We start from the raw sequence: 23,890 nt of genomic DNA on the forward strand, positions 1-23,890 counted from the left end.
CTTTTAACAATTTTAATGGGCAATGAACATATCTTAAGCTGAATCGAATTAAATCATCCTTTAAATTCTGACGTCAAAGTCGTATCCGTAAGGGATGTGGGGAAATCCAAGAAATCAATATGGATATAAAATAAAATTACGGGCATACAGGATGGAGTAGATATTCTCACGGTGTTTTTTATTCTTCACCTTGGGGCGAATCTTCATTGGATATCGGTTGGTGTCGGGTAATGTTACGTACTATGCGAATTATTGGATACATTTAATCTTAAGACTCATGCGGTTTTATATAATATGCACCTTGACCACGAAGTTCAATGAGGCCTAAAATTGATAATTATGAGATAATGCCTTGTATAATTTTATTTCATAGAGGAATTTTAATCGCCATTAATTTTTTTCACATCTTTTAAAGATCGATACTACTTTCGGTAGTACTTATTCGATTATGTAACTAATAACCGTTTCTGATACCGCTTTTAGCCTTGAAGACTCTGATTGTCAACCGACGCACTTTTGTCAAATTTAATCCACTAGACAAAGGCGTCATGAATTTAGTTCAGAATTCGATTTAGAGCACTGATTGTGAGTCAAGTATTTTTCACGCAAGCCTAATGTGAACAACAGTAATATTGCGTCTTATCAATTTTGTGTTGTAGGTATAATTCGATGGTGTTTATTAAATTTACGTGGTAATTCATGAACAATATATTAAAATATGGTAGTGTTTTTGCCTCGACAATCTTCTGACGTTGTATAATTAATTATGATCAAAATCGTCATGAACCGAAGCACCTGAAACTAAATTTTTTTATTTCGTATTGCATTCGGTGCAAATTGAAGAGAGATAAGCTATCAACGATTAAATTGAAAATAAGGAGTGATAAAGAAATCCCGGGATGCCTTCTGCACCCTGCGAATTCCTGTGCAAATGCATAAGGAGAAACGATTACGTAGACGCATACAATTTAACTATAAAAGATGAAAAACGGCTGTTCAACAGGTTACTCAAGTGGATACGACGACCTTATTCATTGGCTGGCCGTGACTCGCAGCTTCTTTTTAATTTGAGAAAATCCGAATTTCTTTAGTGTTGGGCACAGAAGCAGGCCAGACAATCTGAATCACTCTAAACGTATACAACCAATAAGCGACATGATAATAAAATGACGCAAAGAAGTTGTAGCAGATTACAGACTATAATAACGGCCTTCGAGCGGATATCTTTGACTGGTTACCAAACGCACACACATTTCGGTGATCTGACCAGAATTAGCACGAATGTAGGTCATCTTTACGATAAGAGGGACAGCTCAAGGGATGCCAGTTGCACATTGCGTGTATTTCTTAGTCCAGATTTACCGCATAAACATATGAGTCTCCACAGTCTTATCACTAGTACTATATAACGAAATCATATACATGTCATTTAGTATAAAATATAGGACTGAATATGAACACGAAAGTGATATTGGTGAATTTATCACCCGTTTAATTCATAAGCATATTCTTACATTACAAGAGCAACGGAGTATGTACAATAATATTGTAAATTTAATTCCGACGCGCTGCATCTTCAAGTCCGGGGTGACGGATGTCGCCCTCTTTGATAACACCTTCAATTCGAATGTGTTCGAAATCATTATATGAACTATCGTTTCCTCGATGACCTTGCAGGCTGCATATTTCTTCATACTTTTTTTTTATTTCCGTCAGAAGTTTTTTCTTCTAAAAGCTTTGCACAGAACGTGCATCGTTACGTCATTATTATAATTTCTTCCTAGACGTGTCGTACCACAACATTTTTGCAAATCCAATGCCGACAACTTTCTGCTCTATGATTTAAATAATAATCCAGCCTCAACCGTATCTCGCGCAGTTTGACTTTACAGTTTGTCTTTCGTGTTCTGAAAGGCTGCACATACATCCAGGCATTAGGCGTAAGACTTCATGCATTATACAGATTTATCAGTACTATCAATCCACAATCAAAAACCAAGCCTCACATTAGTTTTTCAGATCAAATGAAACTGATAAAAATGCGCTTACCTTGCTCATCGCGAATAACGCGGCCATTCCCCCAATATAACCGTGAGTGTGTCGCCATTGGCAATATTATTAATCGATCGACCTTCCATCAGACATGCCGAATGAGGAAAGACCCCGTCATATGGCTTCCGGTTTCGACACCCTGAGTCACGATGCTCTATCCTTAATATCACTGCCCTATCCATCTCTATCATCCTACGCGTAACCCTGTTTTTTTTTTCTCTCCTCTTTCAGGGACACAGATTTCTGCGAAACGAGACTCAAGGATGATGTTTCAATTACCGCCGCCCACCGGATGTAGACTGATCTAAACATCGGAGGTCCAGTTTGGCGAAATGTTGTTTCCAACTGTCAGGGTATTTCCCGCAAAAAATATGTCGTGACCGATCGAGAAATCCGCTTTCAGAAGCCTCGAGCGATTGAGAATTTTAAAACATATTCACGATATACTATACCGCTATCTGCGACTCGCCACTAATCGAGGCTTCGTTTTGCGGTGACAGAGCTGGTCTTCGTGTTTTCTTCGCGTTCCGCAGGTGCGCCAATTCCCGACGTTGGTCTCTGCCGTTGAGGTATTCTGGTTTGACCAGTGGTTGAGGGGAGAGCACCATTATGCTTCATGGCACTTATAATGTCCACGGGTTCAAGGAGAGGCGTGCGTCGGTGGATTGAGTCCTGAGCGATTCCTTGTTGATGTAGATGGTCCGAAAACCGACAGGCGTATCGAGTCACGGCGAAGATATATCCCCGATATTTTTGAGTGCTTGAAGTGATCAAGTGGATGAATAAATCCCTGATAATATTTTGCGACGAAACTTTACTTACCAGATCTGGATCCTTGGGTGGAAGATATTCAACTCTCGTACGAGTCTGCTTGGGGGAAAAAAAACTTGAATCTTGAAGAAACCACTGAGTGTACAGTGATGTTGAAAATTCCACGGTAGGGCCTGATTCGTCATTCGTGGCCTTCTGCGCTTGGGCCAATTCCGTCTCGAACCGAAGGATACGCATTGGAATGCCCAACGGTCAGATAGCGTCAGGCCGCGCAGAAGGCGGGTTAATGGAACGGCGATTATGGGATGGTACGAAACTGATACTCTTTTTACTTTTCGTTGCGAGAAATTGCCACAAAATTTCTACAGCAAAATGACTTAGCGTTTTCTAGCTGGAAATTAAGATGGTGAGGTTTCAGGGAGCCCGATTGACCTGTTCCGAAATGATGGCAGCAAAAAGCAGTGGAAACACGTTATTCGCATATATTCGTGGTATAAAACCTTCGGCACAAGATTAACAAAGTGCTCACTTTGAATCAGTGGATGCCCAGGGCCTACTCAAAATTTATCTTTTTCTTCTTTCTATTACTTTCTTGTTCTACTTTTGGCACATTATAACTAATACGACTAAATCGTTTCTGATATTTGACGGTTTTCGATACCATTTCTGGGTAATTATTGGATACGTGATTATATATCGTCATTCAAACGTATACAAATACGCGTTTATCGTATTGACAGGCACGAAAAGTTTATTGTCATGTTATCTTAACACCGCAGTTTATGCTAATGAACAATTTCTGTCGTGTATGATTATTCATGATTGTATGGAAGTATATCCACTAATCGGCGTATCCAAACAATTTAAGACAATGACGAGCGAAATTTTTGTTTTCAACCGAACAACTTTTTTTAATAATGATCCGTCTGTACGTCATCAAACCGTTTGATTTATTAATCGTAAAATGTTGCATCGCGTTGTAGTTGTCATAGGTCGAACTAAACAGCCGCGAATGAAAATATTGTGCTTAAAATGAATGTCAATCAAGTGAAACGATTAAAAAAAAATAATAATATACTTTTGTAAAACATAATATGTTAAGTATATTAAGTGCGAAAATGGCACCAGATAGAATTGTTTTGCCATCAACACCATCCAGTTGTGAGTTGTCGAGTATATTAGGGAAGCACGTAAATATATACACATGTTTAAAGTCTTTTTATCAGCATTTACTCGAAGATGTTTGCGTTCTCAATATGCACAAAAAATACAAGGATACCCAAACCAATACTAATCTTCTCAATATGATACTAACGACAAGCTTGAAATTTGTAGGAAAGGTTATTAAAAAAATCTCAAAATACGAATAAAACAAGCAGATGAATTTAAAAAACTAAATTATTGAATATTTGAATTTGTACTAAAAAGAAATAACTGGCAGATCTGCATGTAATAATGAAGGCTTCGGTCATATATTTATTCCTTGAAACAAGCAAGATTAATTATATTATCCCGTAGTCTATGTTAGCTACACTCTAAAAAGCAATAATCAAAACCTGTTATTTACGTAAGGTGGGATCCAGTTGCTTCGTATTATTCAAACCATTGGGTTTAGAATGAGTTTATTCTGGTGATTTTTATTATTTTCACGAAAACAGTAATATTTTTTCTACTTTATTCTCACCTACAAACTGACTGGGCACAAGTGGAAAAATTGAAAATAAAAAACAAAAATAAAACAACAGCAAAAAGGATTAGACAAAATGCGTCTTCTCAAAACAAATTCAGAGTTGATATAGTTAGTTAGAATATTATAGTAATCGAAGTTCAAAGTCGTTACTGTTAGTCTTACTATTTCGAGTTTTTTTGAAATATAATACCTTTAAACTTTATATAAGAATAAATCATGTCTTAATTTTTATTTTTACATCTACTATCGTATTTACTCACGGCTAGGTATTCCAGTGTACCAAAACATATTGAAAAGAGCGATAGATGCTTTGAACAGGTGTTAAATGGCACTTTTCTTCTCTTGGCCGTGAAAAGCCACAATATCAATTATACCGTTCACTCAATGCTATCGCACAATGAAAATCATTTAAAAAAAATTTCTTTCACCACAGCGAATAGAATTTAGGTTCACCGTGTCGATTGAGTATATATTGTAAAATCGTAAGCTGCCTACGGTATATATATACATATATATATACATATACACACACATATGTACACACATATATATATATATGTATGTATGTATGTACCTTCACACAACTCTGTTAAGCGCTTTGTAAGTTTTATGTATTGAACGAGTTATCATACGCGTCTAAACTAATTTCTGAAAGAGTTGTATGCACCAGTAATTTGTACGCAAGTCTGTTTCACTGCAGCTACCAGTTAAACGTCCCTATCGACGCCTGCGCGCGTCTTTTGTGATAACATTATCTGACTTATGAACTAGACGTTTCGCCTCGGTGACCCGCTATATTTTTGGTTCAGATCTACGAACGCTATAGAGAATTGCAAATCAGCGATTCGAATCTCTTGCGTGACACATGTTCTGTTACAGATACATATTGCCACTCTTGAATGTATAAACAAGGCTTGGGTCATTCACGAGCTTCGGAATGATCCAACCGGAATGCCTGACAATTCCAAGCACGATGTATTACGAAATGCTGTATGAACCAATTGAAATTGGCAATTCTTCCTTCATGAATATCGCTTATCTGGTTGGAATTTTTTCGTGTTCTTTATGCTGTTTACTTCTACTTATCGAGATTGAACATGCATAAATCGGGTATTTTCTGAGGTGAGGAAGTTGCCTGATACGAGGAAGCTCCGAGGCACCGGATCTTGCCATTATGAGAAAGGCAATTTCTAAACGCTGACAGCATTTTACAGCTGGAAATCGGTTTGAAAGCATTCATAAAAATTGATTATCTGTATATCAGTATTACATGTACGTATGTTACAGATTCAACTGTAGATTCTACGATCACGAATTAAACTAATTGTAAAATGAAAATCATGATTTTGTACAGATAATCAGTTATAAGAAAACCATATTTTTCGCTGAAAGTAAATTACTTGTCTCAATTAATTTGTACTGTAAATATAACTGTAGGATCATGAGTATTTTGAAATTTTTACCGCGTTCCAAACTCTTGGAAATTTTTTTTTTTTTTCCAACTGTAGATTTCAGGATATTATGCCCACGTAGCAATGGCTAGTGAATTCAGATTGAGAAAAGTCAGCAGCGTCTGGTTTGACCCGCAATGAGTTGAAATACATGCGAATCTATAAATTCGGAATATTTTGTGTATATCCGCTTACTTTGAAGATAAGTCAATTCCTTTTTCACGATTCAGGCATGTTCGATTCAAAAAATGCCTCACCAATGTGTAGGGTCATAGAGCTTGATAACCACGTCATATCGTATGGCATAAACGCAACGTAATTTACTGATCGTCACAGGATTGAGATTAGTGATGTTAAAGGAAATTGTAAAATAATCGCATCTACTACGCTGTAAAAAAATTCACAAGTCATGATAGTGACTAAATTTCATGACCACTTTTTTTTCTAACCCGAGGCTGGATTTGTCCTGCTAGAATGTCATCATAAAAAAAACGTTTCTTGTGCTCATGCTTAGGTACGGAAAAATTCAGTTATTTTACTGGCAACTTAGGTTTTTTGGAACCATAATCTAATTAAGTTTATTCAAATGAAACAAACAGCTGTCACGAGATACGACTTATCTGCGAAATGGACAAACAGAAACACGTGTTACCATCGAAATTCTGACGGCCAGTCACGTAGTCCAATCTTGTGACGTAAAGTATCCCAGTTTCTACTGGACCATGCCACTAGGTCATAATGTCATTTTGTTACACTTATTCAGAGCATTGCAAGAATTCTATGATTGTTTCAACCATGTTCGAAATGTTTTCCAGTTACAAGATAACAATCTTTCGTATAAGATCGCGTAATAGTCCATCTCGTGTTAATAACCGTCCCTTATTCCGATACGACTCAAATCCTTATCGGTTCACCCGTGCGCTCGAACAATTAAAAATTAACTGATCATTTTCCTTGAGTCGTTAGACAGATTTTATTTGTGAAAAATGAGTACCAGAATATCTGCTTACAATACTGGTACTAGCTAAGCTAATTATTTTTTTTACTTTTTTGATTGCTTTTTCATTAGTTTGTCACATTCACTTAATGCCCATACTTAATTGATATACCAGATATTTTTATCGCATTCTGATAGTGGGCGCACCTTACAACAGCTTTCAATTTTTTTCTGTTTTTTTTTTCGTAATATCCAGACCGCACAGGATCGTTTTAATGGGTATATGTAATGGGACATTTCCCAATTAGGTATATAATATATACGTATAATAACCAACCGAATTATCTGATTATTGTGTGATGAAGTGAACGTCCAAAAACCACAACGTTGTTTAAAGTTTCATTTTTCCTCTTTCCTATTTTTTTTCCTTATTTTTAGCCTGGTAATTTACTCTTGAGTGATTATGTTTTTCCTGTTTTCTCTCCTTCTCCATCTTTTTCTTCATCTTTTCGTTGCGTAGAGCTAAGCCTCACGCTTTCTTTCTTCTCCGCAGCGGCTTTTCGTCCTTCACCTTCGATATTTTCTTTCGGTTTCGTATTTTTCTTGGCTGTAATGTGGATTTCTATAATTAAACGAGATCTGGATTCTTCGTATAACTATATCACTTGTGTTTGACCCTCCTTATTGAGGAATGAAAAAAGTTAATGATATACATGATAATGTTCTACAGCGAGTCATGATTTCGCTTGTATGTGTGGCCGGGATTGTATAACTCCCACATTCTTATTAATATAATACGTTTCGCAAAGCTTTAGGTTGAGGCTTCTGCATGACAGTTATTTACTATTACTTGAAACCAAATAAACAGCGTGGGATCAGCTGGAATGGTCAAGGTTTAGATCGTCCTGATAGAAATTGATTCTGACTCGTTGATAAGTCACTTGCATTCCGTGCAAAGCTACCAAAAAAGATTTAATCAAAGGTTGGGTTTTCTGTCTGATATATATTACAGAAGCCAATTTTTTAACAAATAGAAGTTATCGTGCACAAATTTTACGGCCCGTTTTTAGAACTTGGGAAGAGAATGTCCAATTCGGTTGGCGGTTGTTTCACGAATATATCTATACTTGTGTCTAGATCAAAATGTGAGATAGCAAAGCAGCACGACTGGACACAAAAAACGTCATCATTATACAGAATACCTGTTCCTCACAGTTCTTCGATTCTGTTTTTGCATGTCATTACGGATATAAGCATACCTTCAGCATCAACTTCTGACCGTTTCGGAGGACAAGGCTTGCAGTTTGGTTTCTTTATATACACTTTCTTTGATTCCTCCAGGAAGCAGTTAACATGTTCAGGATGAAGATATCTATCGCGGGCTGCCAATGGTGGTTGAATCCGTAACATGATTTTTTCTATCTTAGTCAAACGGGGCTTCGGTTTTGACTGGCGTAGGCGCTTTGGGTTCGGACATTTCTGCTCTTCATTCTTTCTGTCCTTTTTCTCCGGACAATTGTTCTTCTCTTTGCCTTTCTTCTTTTTTGACTTATTGTTTAAATTTTTGCCACCGGAGTTACACATATTCGCCTATCGGAAATCTCACCATTGAGTTTGATGAAAGCACTGTTGAAATTCGGTCAATGAGCCCTGTCATACGAATAGCACGTTCATTACAGTAATACATATTCCAATAATAACTTGGTACACGATATGGAAAAAATCAAGTTTTTTTTGCATATTTACCGTATGCTGTATAATCAGTTAGTCAAAGTACGTGTTGCAGGCAGACATTGTGGTATGTCTAGTTTCTTCAGTGTCATAATGTCAAATTTTGAATAGAATTTTCGACAGAAATAGTTAAATTACTGAAATTGGTGATTCTGATAAGAAGTTGTACTGAAAAAATTATTCATGGTTGTAAAATTGTCGTCAAATTTATAAGTATAAAAAGTATATTTTAATTTTGACTCGAAATTTAACCGAAAGATTAGTTGCCGAACTGGTTACTGAAGGATTTCAAGTTGTGCATGTACTTTTGTTTGAACGATTCTCATTTTTCCATACCTTCTATAGTTATTGGCTAATGTGACCGTAAACTACGTTTTCATTGGTCTTAGGGTGTTCGACTGATGTAACACGTGAAGTTTGCATAACTCCAGCACTAGCGTTTATTTTTCAAATTGAAATCATTTGGCAACTCACGCCGTCAGGTAAATTTTTAATGTGATTGCATACCAAAAATTTCTAGTTTATCCAGTACATAACGTACTACCATGGACACAAGTTGAAATCATCAGATCGCGGAAGAGCGCTGTAAACGTAGGTATGTTTACATAAAACACAATAAAATATTTCATCATAACCATGTCACCTCACCGTGGAGTTCGTTCAAAGCCACCTCAGTCTCACTACTGATTTCCGGATGTGGCTCCCGTTAAAGCATATAAAGGTCCAACAAGTCCTATGCATGTTGTACAATAAAATAATAAATCAATTAACGCGTCTGGCTGTAAACGAAATCCAGCTGCTTATATGACTATTCAAATAGGATGCGAAAAATTTTACGAGTACAAATAATTTATGCCTTAACTATTAGGCCAGAAAGGAAGTCTAACGTAATTAATTGTTAACACCTGCAATAGATCATAAAAACGTCATACAAATATGGCGGATAAAAAAGGCGGCGGTGGAAAAGGAGGAGTTGGTGGAGGGGGTGGAGACAACGAAATTAACACCGCGCCTGATAGTGAAAATGATAAGGCAAAAGAAATGTGCTGCGATGATTACCTATCTGAAGAAGATCTCACTGTGGGTAAGATTGGCGACGAGGTTGAGGGCGTCGAAGAAAACGTCTCGAGTTTCGACGAAGCCGACGAAGAATTGGAAATTGAATATCACAAACTAAATGAGATCCTTGACCTCCCAGAAGACACATATTCGTTAACGAAAATTACCCCAGTCCTTCCGGCATGTGTTAAATTCGGAATACGCTCGGGAACCACCCATTTCAACATGTCAAAGTTTTCTCCGCTTTCCCGAGGCTTACAGGTCTGAGTAAAATCCTTGTTTTGATTTTTAAAGAGTTTGCAATTTGATCGCATCCTTGCGTATGTTTTATCTCAAAATTTGAATCTAGTGCTGAATGAAAATTAACCGAGGAAGGTTCAAGGTTCAAGGTTGAAGTTTTCAGGGGTCCGAAAGACTTCAACCGTGTTACTTTTGTCAGGATTTGAATTTAACAAAGATAAATTCACAATCAAAGAAATGCGATCAAGTTTACGAATATGTATGAACTAGATATTAACAGTGAGGGGTATATCGTTGTTTTTCAGGGTCCGGCTTGTGCGATAGCAGGTTTTGCCACGAATGCAGTGTTGAAATCGCGCTGCTGGAACGAGTTGATCATAGATCAAATCGTTGACGACGGTGACAGTTATTATACAGAGTCATATGAAAACGTTGAAACGGATGATCGGCGAACGATGACTGTCAGAGATTTGAAAAGAGATATTACCGTACAAAGGACTCATTACGTGCATTTCGACATCGATGATGCTGCTTATGCCGGCACTTTCAGGTCCGAGGATCCCAAAGAGATGCATCTAGTAAAAGCTTTGAGTCTTTTTTTCAAAAGATATGATGCCGGACTTCTGATATCTCCGAAATTGAACATATCCATATGGAGGGATGCGAAATTTTACAACATTTTCGACGGCCAAGCAAGAGGCGACGACTGCCTTCCAATCACAGTGGGAAGTGGAGGCTCTGCTAAGTTGATACTGGTTCGCGATCTGACCGGTGTTATTTTTGTGATCTTAGAAAGAAGTTGTGTCAGTAACGAGCCATTCGTATTATATCCAATTGCTGTTATTAATGCGTACAAAATTCCTTTGCATCCCGACGATCCCAAAGAGCCTTTCAAATCTATAGGAGCGCCCAAACGTAGGCCAAGTGACTATAAGATTCAAGAAAAGTTCCGGGCCTTGGTCCAAGGGAGCTATCACCTAATGCATCCTGAATTGCCAGCTGAACTCCGAGGTCGAGGTCACCTAATGATTGCTGTGGCAGCGATTGTTTACTCCCGTCTTATAAGTGCCAACAAGTGGAGCTCGGTGATAGTCGACTTGATATTCAATCAGGCGCATATCTTCATGATCGATCTGGTGCGAGCACTGGAAAAAAAGTTGGATGATGCTTTTGAACTGAAAATAGATGATCTTATGGGGGACGTAATTTTGGGCGTATACTCTGCCAAGATAAGCGTAACGGTGAACGTTGTACCTGGTCAGAAGAAAAAAGGGAAATCGACTATCGACGCTGGGATACGAGAGTTTTTTCAGCAATACCAATCGGGCATTTTAGAGATAAAGAAAACCTTTTTTCCCATTTGGAAAGAAGAAAATAAGTTCTACTTCCTTGATCCATTCGGTTGCGACGACGAGGGGTTCCGAGTCGATCCTGATGACCCTACGGACGCAAAGAGATATAAGGTGTCGAAACCCTGTGCGACTATGAATAGTTCGGTTAACCAAATGGTTGAAACGATTCTTCAAAATACTGGCAACAAGGACAAGGATCCGTTCGTCATACACGCGCTTCGTGTACTCTACATAAAAACTGGCAGTGCTCCAGGAGGACCGCCTGACAACGTTATTTATCGTGAAAAACGAACAAACCGTAGGCCTTCGCCTCAGGAATCTGATCAAGTGAAAAGCACCGACGAAGATGATGCAGAGTGCAGAACTAAGATTGATATGGTACCGAAACCACGGCTAGACGCCGAAAAAACGAGGGACCAACAGTCCCAGTTTCCAGAGATGATGCGCAATGTCGATGATTATATGATGAAAGCAGATGAGCCAACATCTTTCATAATAAAAAGACCGTCGGTAGAATTAATGGGTGAATTCAGATACGAAGCTTCGTCAGCTGAGAAAATTACTGGGCTCGACGAGGTTGCATCGAAATCTAATGATCCTGAAATTCAATACATCTTTGGCTACCACGTAGTGAATCCTCATCGCCTCTCGCTGCAAGGTGAAAAAAACTGTCTTGCTGAGCAATTCGAGGAACGAGCTCGTGGGCAACAAGGACTAACTATTGCGTTGACAGCAATGGCATATGGCAAAGTGAAACCACCCGACTCCTGGCGAAATATTGATGTCAATCAGATTATCGACGTTGGAGATAAGGCTTATATCAATACAATCAGTTGGATTCAGCGTGGCAGTCCGGCTGAAATTGAGAAAAAAGATAAGGGTGATATTGTGGACAATAATGATGAAGAAGAAGGCGAAGAACAAGAGGATGATGAAGAGGAGGAAGAAGACGAGGAGAATGAAGATGAAGAAAGAAAAAAAGGTAAACAAGAATTTAAGGGAAAACTTCAACCGGCACCAAGTCATCTCGACATTACAATGCTACCTGAAAAAATAATGCTCGGTGAAAATGAAGTTCAGTTCAAGAAGAAGCTAAACTTTGCCAATGGTGACGCTAATCCGCTGGCGAACCTTGGAGAGGCTCTCGAGCAGTACTTCGAACGCTATAACGAATTGATAGTGGAGAATAAGAAGTTAATGTTTGGTGTTTGGAAAGGCAACGGCAAGTACTATTTATTCAATCCGTACGGCAGTGATGAGGAAGGAAGACGTATGCGAGGATTTCCAGCTACTTTCATTGTGACTGATACCATAAATGAACTCGTCAATGTTTTCTATGAGATTCTGGAATACAACGATTCCAAATTCAACCTTCATTACATCGGAATCGAGTCGATTCAGCCAGATGATAAATACATTGTTTCGAAACCAATTGAGGTACCTGAGGGGGATCTACCGGTCAGATACCAGACCACATTTTTGCCTGTAACTGACGAGGATCTGTTCGTACCGGAACCAGAACCTGATACTGAGGTGCAGATGATAGCTCAGACAGAGAAAAAGAAGGAAGCAAATGACGAAGATGACGAGGAAGAAGGGGAGGACGAGGAAGAAGAAGACGTAGATGAAGATGAAGACGAAGAAGAAGAGCAAGGAAGTGAGAAAGTAGAAGAGGCCCTGGGATTGGAACCCGAAAAACCGATAATAGATCCTTTATTGGAAGTTGACGAACAAGAACAACCCGATGCTCCAGATGAATTGGATTTAACTCTTCTGTCTGGTACAGTGGTAATTGATGAGGAAGAGGAGCAACATGAAAAAGAAATAAACGAAGCACTGATTTACGAGAAGCTGAAATACAGACATCCTCCGCCGTTCGTCTCGCCACCGAAAAAAGTTCTTTGCGTACTGTTGGAGGCAAAAAAAGCATCAAAATCTGCGCACTCACTATTATCAAGGTTCTCGATTGACTCTATGTTGTCGATTAAAAAGGAAAGTGGTCTCCCCGCCAGTGTACCTACGCAACAACCAACTATAACAGCAGTTGACATTACTGACGGTGACAAGGTTTCAAAGATCATCAAACTTCCGCCTAAAAAGTATTTAGTTTCAAGACTGCCCAAAATTGGGTTCACGCCAATTAGAGCCATTAACGAAATGTACCTTCAAAACGAAGATTTGAATAAAGCTAAGGAAAACGAATGCCGCCTAAGCAAAATCAAAAAAACTCCGCAAAACGTAGAGTGGGAAGACGTCGCAGAAGTCCCGACCACCGTGCGCATCAAACCGGTTTTAATTCCACTCGGACCGCCAATAACAACACCAACCCCGAGAAAAAAACCGAAACCTTGCTTAGACAGGAAAAAGAGACGGTGCAAAATAAATTCAGTCGACAAAGAAGATCCAGTTCTGGAAAAGCTTATGTGCAAGACTGAAGACTTACTGCTGGATTTGATGTTTCCCGACCCCGACACCGACGTGAAGGTACTGTCCATTATTCGATTAACACAAGGTTCAAATATTTGTATATGTAAAAATAAAATGCAATGGTATGTATTTTTTTACAGAGACGACAAGCAGCCATTGATGAAAAAAAGGGGTCGGATGAAAAGATGAAAAAGAATGAAAGCCGAGTTCGAAGGAAAGATCTAAACAAAAAACAAGCGTCCTCAGCAGATCCGGAACGTTGTGGTTTTAGGATGACCGAAGATGAAGTCGGCGTGATAAATGGCAATATGTGTTTGGAGGATAGAGAAACGATTGAAGAGTGTCACTTCAAGCGATGTTATTTTGCAGCGATAATCTGCGTGTTGGCTAAAATTCGACTGGATCTTGATACGTTGCGAGGAAATGTATTAGACAAATTCATTCTAGCAGGTGATGAAGTATACCAGCGTACAGGTAAATTGAGATATAAAGCTCTCCGATGGTTCTACAACATAGAAATCCTTGGATCGAAATGTAATATTGCCTTGAGGCAAATTGTGTATGCCAATCCGGAGGAGTGTTCGGAAGATGAACTTCTAAAGGTAATTGCAAATTACTTAGAAAAAGACCGGAGCGGCATCCTCGTATTTCCTTCCGGTAGCTACGCTTTTTGGTATAGTCAAGAAAAGTATTATCTCTTCGATCCGTACAGCTGTGACGACGATGGGCATGCAAATTCAGATGGATCAGCTTGTCTGATGGAATTTCAGGATTTGGATACTATGATTACTCGAATTAGAGAAAATACAGGAGAAGTAGCTGATAAGGTATTCCGAATTCACGCTATTGCCATTGCTCATATGGAAGAAATTAAACGAAAGCGAAAAAAGCGCAGGAAAAAGGTGTCACGTGTTGAGACAGTGCCACCGCAGCCACAACCACCACTAGAGCCAGAACCAGTTTTATCACTTATTGAACTGTCTGACTGGGTGACAAAAGCTAAAAAGAACAAAGTTAATTTTGACATGACTATCCCTGGCTTCGCAGCTGTTCCGAACTTTAATGCGTCTACACTGGAAGTGATCGTGCTGGAAAATGATATAACAAACCCAATCAGAACCGAGTTTAAAACAACCAAAATTGTAAAAGGCAAAACGAAGGCCGTTGATCAGTCTAATGCCATAGATCTAGTGCGTAAAAAACCGTACGATAGGAAGTTCAAAGAAAACTCATTCATTTCAGAACCTATAGATTTGTGCATCATCGCCTGGGCATGCATTCATGACCCTACGCTTTGGGGTGGAAAAACTATCAGAGGCATATGTGATGCAGGAAGAGATTTCACTGAGGACTGTGTACTTGCATCGGAGGATACAACTTCTTCAGATACGACGGATGGAGTCCTGCCGGAGTTTACGATAGCAAACTACAGTTTCCGTGCAGCGTTCGCTCCGTTACATCAAGGAACTTTGTACGCAATGACTGGTTGGAACTTGGCAATGTCCTTGAAGAAGTTACTCAACACGCCAATTTACTCGGGTGCTATAATAATTTGCGGCAAGGCACATGTCGGCGTTATGAAAAGGAAAAAGAACTATTATGCCTGGTGGGTAATTCCGAGGACAAAACAACTGAAGATCGTCACCTCGGAAGAAATGGAGGACTTCTTGAAGCTGATCGTCCAAGAGATCAATCAGCCAAATGAAATCGAATTCTCAATCAGAGCGGTGACAATTTCGTATGCACGTAAAATGGCACCTGACTGCGAGGACACAGCCGGTCTTCACGAAAGAGCTGTCCCAGCTACGTCGTTGGCCGAAATACACAGAAAACCGCTACCCCCTTACGACATTGAGGCTCTCTTCCGGAAAACGGTATCTGATACCAAACCAATATTTGTTCAAGGAACGGTAGCGATTCGGAATCGCGAAGGATTGACGGAGCCCAAAGTGAAACGATGCTACTTTGTCGCACTGTTAGCTATCATGGTGAAGAGAGACATCATCCAAAGTGCGGTGGCAGGGATGATCGATAAAATTATCGAGGTTGCAGAGGGTTTGTACAAAGAGTTTGACGAACCCAAGTATCACACCGAACATATATTGAAGAATGTCACCATCATGAACAGGATTTTCGATTTTCGTGATTGCGCTTCGCGGCTTGTTGAATTTAAGAGCAACCCGGTGACAGGGAAGAATGATCATTATCCACTTTTAAAGAAGTGCTTGAAACGACATTTCAAGAAGCACTCCGACGGTATAATACACTTCACAAATTGCTGTTATGGATTTTGGTACTCAAGATCAACCAATTCCTACTACTATTTAGACCCTTATCAATGTAATGCTAAGGGAAAAAAAGTTTCGGATGGAGGAAGCAGTTGTTTGTGCATATTTCCAAGCCTGTGTTTCATGACTCGACATATGTATCAAAATAGATATGAAGACGCAACTGGATTCTTCATTCATCGAATGCACGTAGAATCAATTAATGTACCCCCGTTCAAAAAACTTCAAGAAGATCCGATGTGGGTATACTTAGACTTTCACTGGAGTTTTAGTCATGCACCAGACATCGTGAAGTCGAGAAGGAGAAGAAAACAAAACATGTCCGAGCAAAAAAAGCCATCCTGGAATTACTATGCAATCGAAGTACCAAACCTCATATATTCTGTGTGGGGAACATTAGGGTGCTACGATCCGAGGTTTGGTCAGAGAGCTGGAAAGAATCAAGCTGGAATAAACGTTGCCATTCTTGCGATGCAATTTTTGTGTCATCCCTCAAGATGGGGTCCCGCCATATTAGATTCCGCAGTTATCTGCGGTGACTGCTACTACACGGAGAGTTTGAGGAGTGCGGTCCGCAGAGGCTGCAGGCATCCGAATAGATTCAACTTGCAGTCGACTTTCAAGGTGTTTCCACACATCTGGACGATTGAGTTCAGAGAGAATATGTGCGGAACCTTGTACGGTGGACAAGGAAGGCTGACACTTGCCGCCACATTAAAATTGGCGTTTGAAGAGGCACCAAATGTCCTTATCGAATGCAACAAGGCCATATTTTCAATCTTGACTGCGGAGGATGGCTACTACGTGGCAGACTCACGTTGGACCGGACCTCCACTTTTTACCAGAAACCACGGTGCCGTTTATGTGTTACGATGTCGAAATATGAATTCTCTCATCTACGCGCTGACCAAGATGTTGAACACCAACCAGCGACTGGAATTTCACATAACTCCAGTACTCCTGACGTTTACTCAAGAATCTTGCAGACTTGGTGGTGAAAAGACTTTGAGCAAGACTCAAAAGCAGATTCTGCTCGATCCGGTTTGTTATTCTCCAACTCGCACTAGTGACCCAGCATCTCAGATACCTGGAGCAATAACTGTTGGTGACGAAGATACATACCTCAAGTACCGTAGTAATCTCATCAGGGGTCAGAAACACGGTGCTGAACTTGAAAATCCACCGATCGATACACCGGATCCCATATTTGCTGAAGTAAACATGAATAATACGTTGGTCAGCACCATGTGGCATCTAAATGTTGGTCATCCAATGCCCCACAAACACTCGAAGAAGCCGCGTGATGAACGTAATAGAATTCACGGTCCCCCGGTACCTGTCAGAACTGAATACCTAACGTCCACACCGTGGGATGTTGATTCTGGTTATCCCAGGCTGGTGGACTTTGCCGAGGATGCGACCGTGCAGCTGACCGAAAGGACTTCGGAACAGTTTGAACTTGGCAATGATTTTACTCCACTCATTGAACTGGATACTGTAATTCCACCGCTCTGCTCTGGGGCACCTAGCTTCATTACAGACACCTCTAGAATGGAGTATGCAAAAACACTGAAGGAGATGGCTGATGACTACTACAAAAATTACAAACACAGAGTAGCAGCTGACTCTGAGGCAGAACAGGTGGCAGGAAAAGCGGATGAGGAACAGAAATCAAAAATAAAAGTGGAACAGGATGATGTAGACGGAAAAACAGGTGCAGAAACGGTAACTCCAGACATGGAACAAGAGCCTTCAAAATCTGAGGGTCAAACTTGAGTTTCATTCGAAGCAGTAGTTCAAAGATTAGGCAAATCGTCGATCATCATTAAGTGGTCTGCCGTCCCTGGAATTGTCTCGCCCTTGATTATATATCAGAATACATACTTTCTTGTGTCCACCCTCAATCTTCAGTCGCAACTTCCATTATGACATTTGTTGTACAGTACCTGTATAGTGTAAACCAATGAAGTGGTGCCTTTTGATACCTCAAGTTTTCAAGTAACCTGAATCTGTCCTATTACATCGTTCTTTGTAGCACATTGCTCTGGTAATATGCAATCTAAGAGGTAAACTTACAATCAGCGAGTATCCCAACTTTCTGTTTAAATAGTAGAAGAGAGAGGGAAGTTGGGTGTCCGTGTAGAACTACATGCCAGGAGTTTTCAGCGAAGTGTCGCAACGCGAACGATGTCTCGCCGACATGTAGGCAACTAAAGTTACATTTTACACAGGGTAAGTATGTACTTTAATTGTGACTGCAGTTGCCTATTTACCGGGGAAACCTCGCACGCGTCGCGACTCTTCATCGAAAACTGCCGTTATATTGGATTGTATCAATCTTCATCTGGACGCGGGATTAGAAAAGGTAATGTAATTTTTCACAGAATGTAAGAAAATCGTTTAATATGGAGTTGTAAAACATTTCAATGGTCATCTGGTATTAATCAGGTGAGTTTGTTCAGATTTCCGTGCATGATAACTTCCTATTGTAGGTATTTTAACTTATTTTCTAAAAATAACGAAACGATGCTTCAGATCTGACGAGAGATTTGGTTCTTGCATTTAAAAGTAAGACTGCACTCCAATGATACGGTTATGTATCAATACCAGACAGATTGAGGGCATAAGAATAATTGAAAACAGCAAAGAAGTGAAAAAACTTGGTATGAAAATCTTCAGATGACAATATGGGTCACTCTTGATAGATTGTTTGCAGCGTGTTAAGACTGCGCATTGGATTCCTGTCGCAAAATTACATCAATATAGTGCATCAGAGAAATGATTTAAATTTCATCCGAAACCGTCAAAATTTTCACGGAGAATTCGAAGAGGTTAGTTTTAGTGTTTTCGTGGGCAAAAATCTGTCGTCTCCGAATCGATTTGCATGAACCTTTTCAGGCTAATTGGATCCTACAGATTGCAAAGAAGACATGTAGAACCGCAAAAGATCAACAGCGGTGGAAAAACAAAAAAACTACGGCGAAAATTGATTTTTTATTCACATTAATCCAGGTTCCATTAAATAGTAACAATATAAGATATTTTTTTTTCTTGCTATTTTTGTTGTATTTTGTCATATGACAGAATGTACAACACATAAAAATTATTATGTTGAAATTTGGAGTCGATTCGAGTCAAACTATCGCAGATATGGAATTATAAGTCTCCGTCCCGCCGATCCAGTTTAGCACTGCAGTTGCAAAGGATCTCTCGTAATTCAAACCCAGTTACACTGCACTTCCAAGTAACGTTTTAGAAGCCATAAAACCTATTTATGAGAATTTAAGTGTCTACGCACTTCAGGAGCGATGTGTTGGAGGCTTCACTCAAAACAATGGCGAGAGTTTAAACCAACTCATTTTGGAAAATTATTCCAAAAATAGTAAGTGGTACCACGAACATTGTTGAAATTGCAGCTAATGTAACAGCACGTACTTTTATTGAGGACTGATTTGCTCTGCTGGCCATTGTGTAAGATATGAAAATTATAACAGGGACAAGTTTTCATGAATGGGCGCGGAATCTGGACAGCGTTTGAATAGACAGAGCCGAGCGACAGCTGCGCAACGAAGCAAAGAAGCCGGGATTCGCTGTGAACAAGAGTAACAAGATGCTCTAGGCATCATAGCTAAAAGCTCTGTGCTTCATGGGCCAGGCATCGATAATTCTGTGTAAGTACATGGAGAAAAAAAATAAAGTAGAGATCTGTAGAACTTTTCAACCCGTTTTTTTCACTGTTCCGAAACAAAACCTAATTCCGAAACTAAATTTCCGACTTTCGAAATGAAAAATCAGTATTTCGATTTCTAAATATAAAGAAAACTTGTCAAGTCAATAGACAAAAAACTGACAGCTTTACCTTAGGAAACTTATCAACTAATGAAATCTGTTTTTTTTTTTTATTTCAGATAATGCAGTGATGAGTTATGCAATTCACAGCAACATTTTTTGGAGCATCTTCGAAGATTTCCTGTCGATTGCTCGTTTCTGCATGATAATTGATGGAAATTTTACAGGATATTCTTGAAATGTTCTCTCTGTGGAATATCATCTGATACAAGAATGAAATATCAAGCATTTCAGTGTATCTGTGACTTTAATTCTATACGTTGAATTGTTAAATTACCACACACTGACACCCAAACACTTGTATTATGAATTAGGGCATTTCTAATAAACTGGAACTGTATATTTGGAGCTGAAAACTTGTGATTTTCATTACCTACCTTTTGAAGAGCTTTATAGATATTTCATGTCCTTCAGAAATGAATTTCGTTCGGTCGTTCACAGCGAGTCAAGAATGCACAAATCAGTTTGATTTCGTAAAAGGAATGGATTTCAGCAATTGCCAATCTTCGGCAACACTGGAGAAGAGGAGAATCGTAATGGGTTTTCGGACAGAGATGTTTTCTCTCCGGAACAACGTATATTACACTTTGTAGACTGATGGAAGTCCCGATGGAGCAAAAGAGACGTTACGAGAATCGAAGAACCAACAGCGAAGGAGTCAAGAAGAAATTGATCCATTTAGTCGCTGTAGCTCTCAATCTGTTCCTTGCAGCGTACTCGGACCACGTGCAATCGATTTCTCTCGGGAAGTAACGTCGTGATGATGCGTCTATGAGAGATTTCAGCACTTTTCCAAAGCGTCGGAATTTTCTCCAAAATCCAAAGCCGTACTTTTTTTTGGGTCAGAAATCTTTTGTCTGGCATCCGAGTTGTATGACCCTTTCTGGACCATTTGAACACTCAGGAACTTTCAGAAACTCGTAAAAAAAAAGGAGCAAAAACGTCGTCGGGCCAACAGCAGGAATATGACGACGCGACCACCAGCAGAAAAAAATTTACAAAAATACGTCTTTCGTCTTTTGGCGGTAACTCTTGACCTGTTGCTCGAAGCGTATCAGGACTGCGCTCAATCGATTTCTCTAGCAAAATGACGTCGAAATAGTGCATGAAAGACTTAATTGCAGCCCTTTTCAGAATCGTCGAAATTTTCGCCAAAAATCCAGAGGGGTAAGCCTAACTTTTTTAGTCATTTTCGGAGCCGAAAATTTTTGGTCTCGACATCGATTCGCATGGCCATCTCTGGAGTGATTCGACCCCCAGGAACTCAAAAAACACATCAAAATAAGCGTAGGATCAGCGGCGGAGAAAGAACGATAAAAATCATGAGTTTTTCAGCCGTAACTTTCGAGCTATCGCTCGCAGCGTATTGGGAGTGCGGTTGATCGATTCCTCTCGCGAAATTACGTCAGAATGGTGCCTCATTGATTCAATTGCAGCCCTTTCCAGAATCGTCGAAATTTTCGTCAAAAATCCAAAGGGGTTAGCCATACTTTTTAGTCATTTTCGGAGTCGAAAATTTTTCATCATGAAATCGATTCGCATGGCCATCTCAAGAGTAATTCGACCCCCAGGAACTCAGGAAGTACGTCGAAATGAGCGTAGGACCAGCAGTAGAGAAAAAACGATGAAAATCATGAGTTTTTCGGCCGTAACTTTTAAGCCATCGCTCGCAGCGTGTTGGGACTACGGTCAATCGATTCCTCTCGCAAAACTACGTCAGAATAGTGCCACAATAAATTGATTGCAGCCCTTTTCAGAATCGTCGAAATTTTCGCCAAAAATCCAAAGGGGTTAGCCTTACTTTTTTGGTCATTTTCGGAGCCGAAAATTTTTTGTTTTGAAATCGATTCGTATGGCCATCCCCAGAGTAATTCGACCCTCAGGAACTCAGGAAACACATCAAAATGAGCGTAGGACCAGCAGCAGAGAAATGACGATAGAAATCATGAGTTTTTTGGCCGTAACTCTTGAGCTATCGCTCGCAGCGTATTGGGACTGCGGTCAATCGATTCCTCTCGCAAAACTACGTCAGAATAGTGCCTCAATAAATTGATTGCAGCCCAGTTCAAAATCGTCGAAATTTTCGCCAAAAATCCAAAGGGGTTAGCCATACTTTTTCAGTCATTTTCGGAGTCGAAAATTTTTCGTCATGAAATCGATTCGCATGGCCATTTTCAGGGTAATTTGCCCCCCAGGAACTCAGAAAACACATCAAAATGAGCGTAGGACCAGCAGCAGAGAAATAACGATGAAAATCATGAGTTTTTTGGCTGTAACTTTTAAGCTATCGCTCGCAGCGTATTGGGACTGCGGCCAATCGATTCCTTTCGCAAAATTACGTCGGAATAGTGCCCTATTGAATTGATTGCAGCCCTTCTCAGAATCGTCGAAATTTTCGCTAAAAATCCAAAGGGGTTAGCCTTACTTTTTTGGTCATTTTCGGAGCCGAAAATTTTTTGTTTTGAAATCGATTCGTATGGCCATCCCTAGAGTAATTCGACCCCCAGGAACTCGGAAAACACATCGAAATAAGCGTAGGACCAGCAGCAGAGAAATGACGATGAAAATCATGAGTTTTTTGGCCGTAACTCTTGAGCTATCGCTCGCAGCGTATTGGGACTGCGGTCAATCGATTCCTCACGCAAAATTACGTCGGAATAGTGCCCTATTAAATTAATTGCAGCCCTTCTCAGAATCGTCGAAATTTTCGCCAAAAATCCAAAGGGGTTAGCCTTACTTTTTTTGTCATTTTCGGAGCCCAAAATTTTTTGTTTCGAAATCGATTCGTATAGCCATCCCTAGAGTAATTCGACCCCCAGGAACTCAGAAAACGCATCAAAATAAGCGTAGGACCAGCAGCAGAGAAATGACGATGAAAATCATGAGTTTTTTGGCCGTAACTCTTGAGCTATCGCTCGCAGCGTATTGGGACTGCGGTCAATCGATTCCTCTCGCAAAACTACGTCAGAATAGTGCCTCAATGAATTGATTGCAGCCCTTTTCAGAATCGTCGAAATTTTCGCCAAAAATCCAAAGGGGTTAGCCTTACTTTTTCAGTCATTTTCGGAGTCGAAAATTTTTCGTCATGGAATCGATTCGCATGGCCATCTCTAGGGTAATTTGACCCCCAGGAACTCAGAAAACACATCAAAATGAGCTTAGGACCAGCAGCAGAGAAATAACGATGAAAATCATGAGTTTTTCGGCTGTAACTTTTAAGCTATCGCTCGCAGCGTATTGGGACTGCGGTCAATCGATTCCTCTCGCAAAATTACGTCGGAATAGTGCCCTATTGAATTGATTGCAGCCCTTCTCAGAATCGTCGAAATTTTCGCCAAAAATCCAAAGGGGTTAGCCTTACTTTTCTGGTCATTTTCGAAGCCGAAAATTTTTTGTTTCGAAATCGATTCGTATGGCCATCCCTAGAGTAATTCGACCCCCAGGAACTCAGAAAACACATCAAAATAAGCGTGGGACCAGCAGCAGAGAAATGACGATGAAAATCATGAGTTTTTTGGCCGTAACTCTTGAGCTATCGCTCGCAGCGTATTGGGACTGCGGTCAATCGATTCCTCTCGCAAAACTACGTCAGAATAGTGCCTCAATAAATTGATTGCAGCCCTTTTCAGAATCGTCGAAATTTTCGCCAAAAATCCAAAGGGGTTAGCCTTACTTTTTCAGTCATTTTCGGAGTCGAAAATTTTTCGTCATGAAATCGATTCGCATGGCCATCTCTAGGGTAATTTGACCCCCAGGAACTCAGAAAACACATCAAAATGAGCTTAGGACCAGCAGCAGAGGAATAACGATGAAAATCATGAGTTTTTCGGCTGTAACTTTTAAGCTATCGCTCGCAGCGTATTGGGACTGCGGTCAATCGATTCCTCTTGCAAAATTACGTCGGAATAGTGCCCTATTGAATTGATTGCAGCCCTTCTCAGAATCGTCGAAATTTTCGCCAAAAATCCAAAGGGGTTAGCCTTACTTTTCTGGTCATTTTCGGAGACGAAAATTTTTTGTTTCGAAATCGATTCGTATGGCCA

The 23,890-nt window shown here is 39.9% G+C and overlaps 3 protein-coding genes across 3 annotated transcripts in view; 2 read left to right on the top strand and 1 right to left on the bottom strand.

The window, feature by feature from the left end:
* Positions 1 to 4,923, bottom strand: part of LOC124408707 (scavenger receptor class B member 1-like) — a 40,325-nt gene extending 35,402 nt beyond the window's left edge. Inside the window, exon 1 of the mRNA XM_046885835.1 lies at positions 4,774 to 4,923. Within this exon, the coding sequence (XP_046741791.1) occupies positions 4,774 to 4,801 (28 nt within the window). The 5' untranslated portion in view covers positions 4,802 to 4,923. The remainder of the gene's footprint in view (positions 1 to 4,773) is intronic.
* Positions 4,924 to 9,568: 4,645 nt separating this feature from the next.
* LOC124409071 lies at positions 9,569 to 16,038 on the top strand. Its single transcript, XM_046886465.1, has 4 exons — positions 9,569 to 9,952; positions 10,237 to 13,767; positions 13,851 to 15,966; positions 16,013 to 16,038. The coding sequence occupies exons 1-4, from the start codon at positions 9,569 to 9,571 to the stop codon at positions 16,036 to 16,038; spliced, it is 6,057 nt and encodes a 2,018-aa protein (XP_046742421.1).
* LOC124408741 lies at positions 15,971 to 18,063 on the top strand. The gene has a single exon (XM_046885890.1). The coding sequence runs from the start codon at positions 16,122 to 16,124 to the stop codon at positions 17,772 to 17,774; it is 1,653 nt and encodes a 550-aa protein (XP_046741846.1). The 5' UTR covers positions 15,971 to 16,121; the 3' UTR covers positions 17,775 to 18,063.
* The last annotated feature ends 5,827 nt before the right edge of the window (positions 18,064 to 23,890 follow it).

The sequence above is a fragment of the Diprion similis genome, chromosome 8 (genome assembly GCF_021155765.1).
Source record: "Diprion similis isolate iyDipSimi1 chromosome 8, iyDipSimi1.1, whole genome shotgun sequence".
In the NCBI taxonomy this organism is placed as follows: Eukaryota; Metazoa; Arthropoda; class Insecta; order Hymenoptera; family Diprionidae; genus Diprion; species Diprion similis.

Bases quoted from the DNA above. Each gene is read 5' to 3' on its own strand.
- LOC124409071 (XM_046886465.1), top strand. From the start codon at position 9,569: ATGGCGGATAAAAAAGGCGGCGGTGGAAAAGGAGGAGTTGGTGGAGGG. The intron at 9,953-10,236 runs GTCTGAGTAAAA...GTTGTTTTTCAG, and splicing joins CGCTTTCCCGAGGCTTACAG to GGTCCGGCTTGTGCGATAGC. The intron at 15,967-16,012 runs GTATAATACACT...TTGGTACTCAAG, and splicing joins TTTCAAGAAGCACTCCGACG to ATCAACCAATTCCTACTACT.
- LOC124408741 (XM_046885890.1), top strand. From the start codon at position 16,122: ATGACTCGACATATGTATCAAAATAGATATGAAGACGCAACTGGATTC.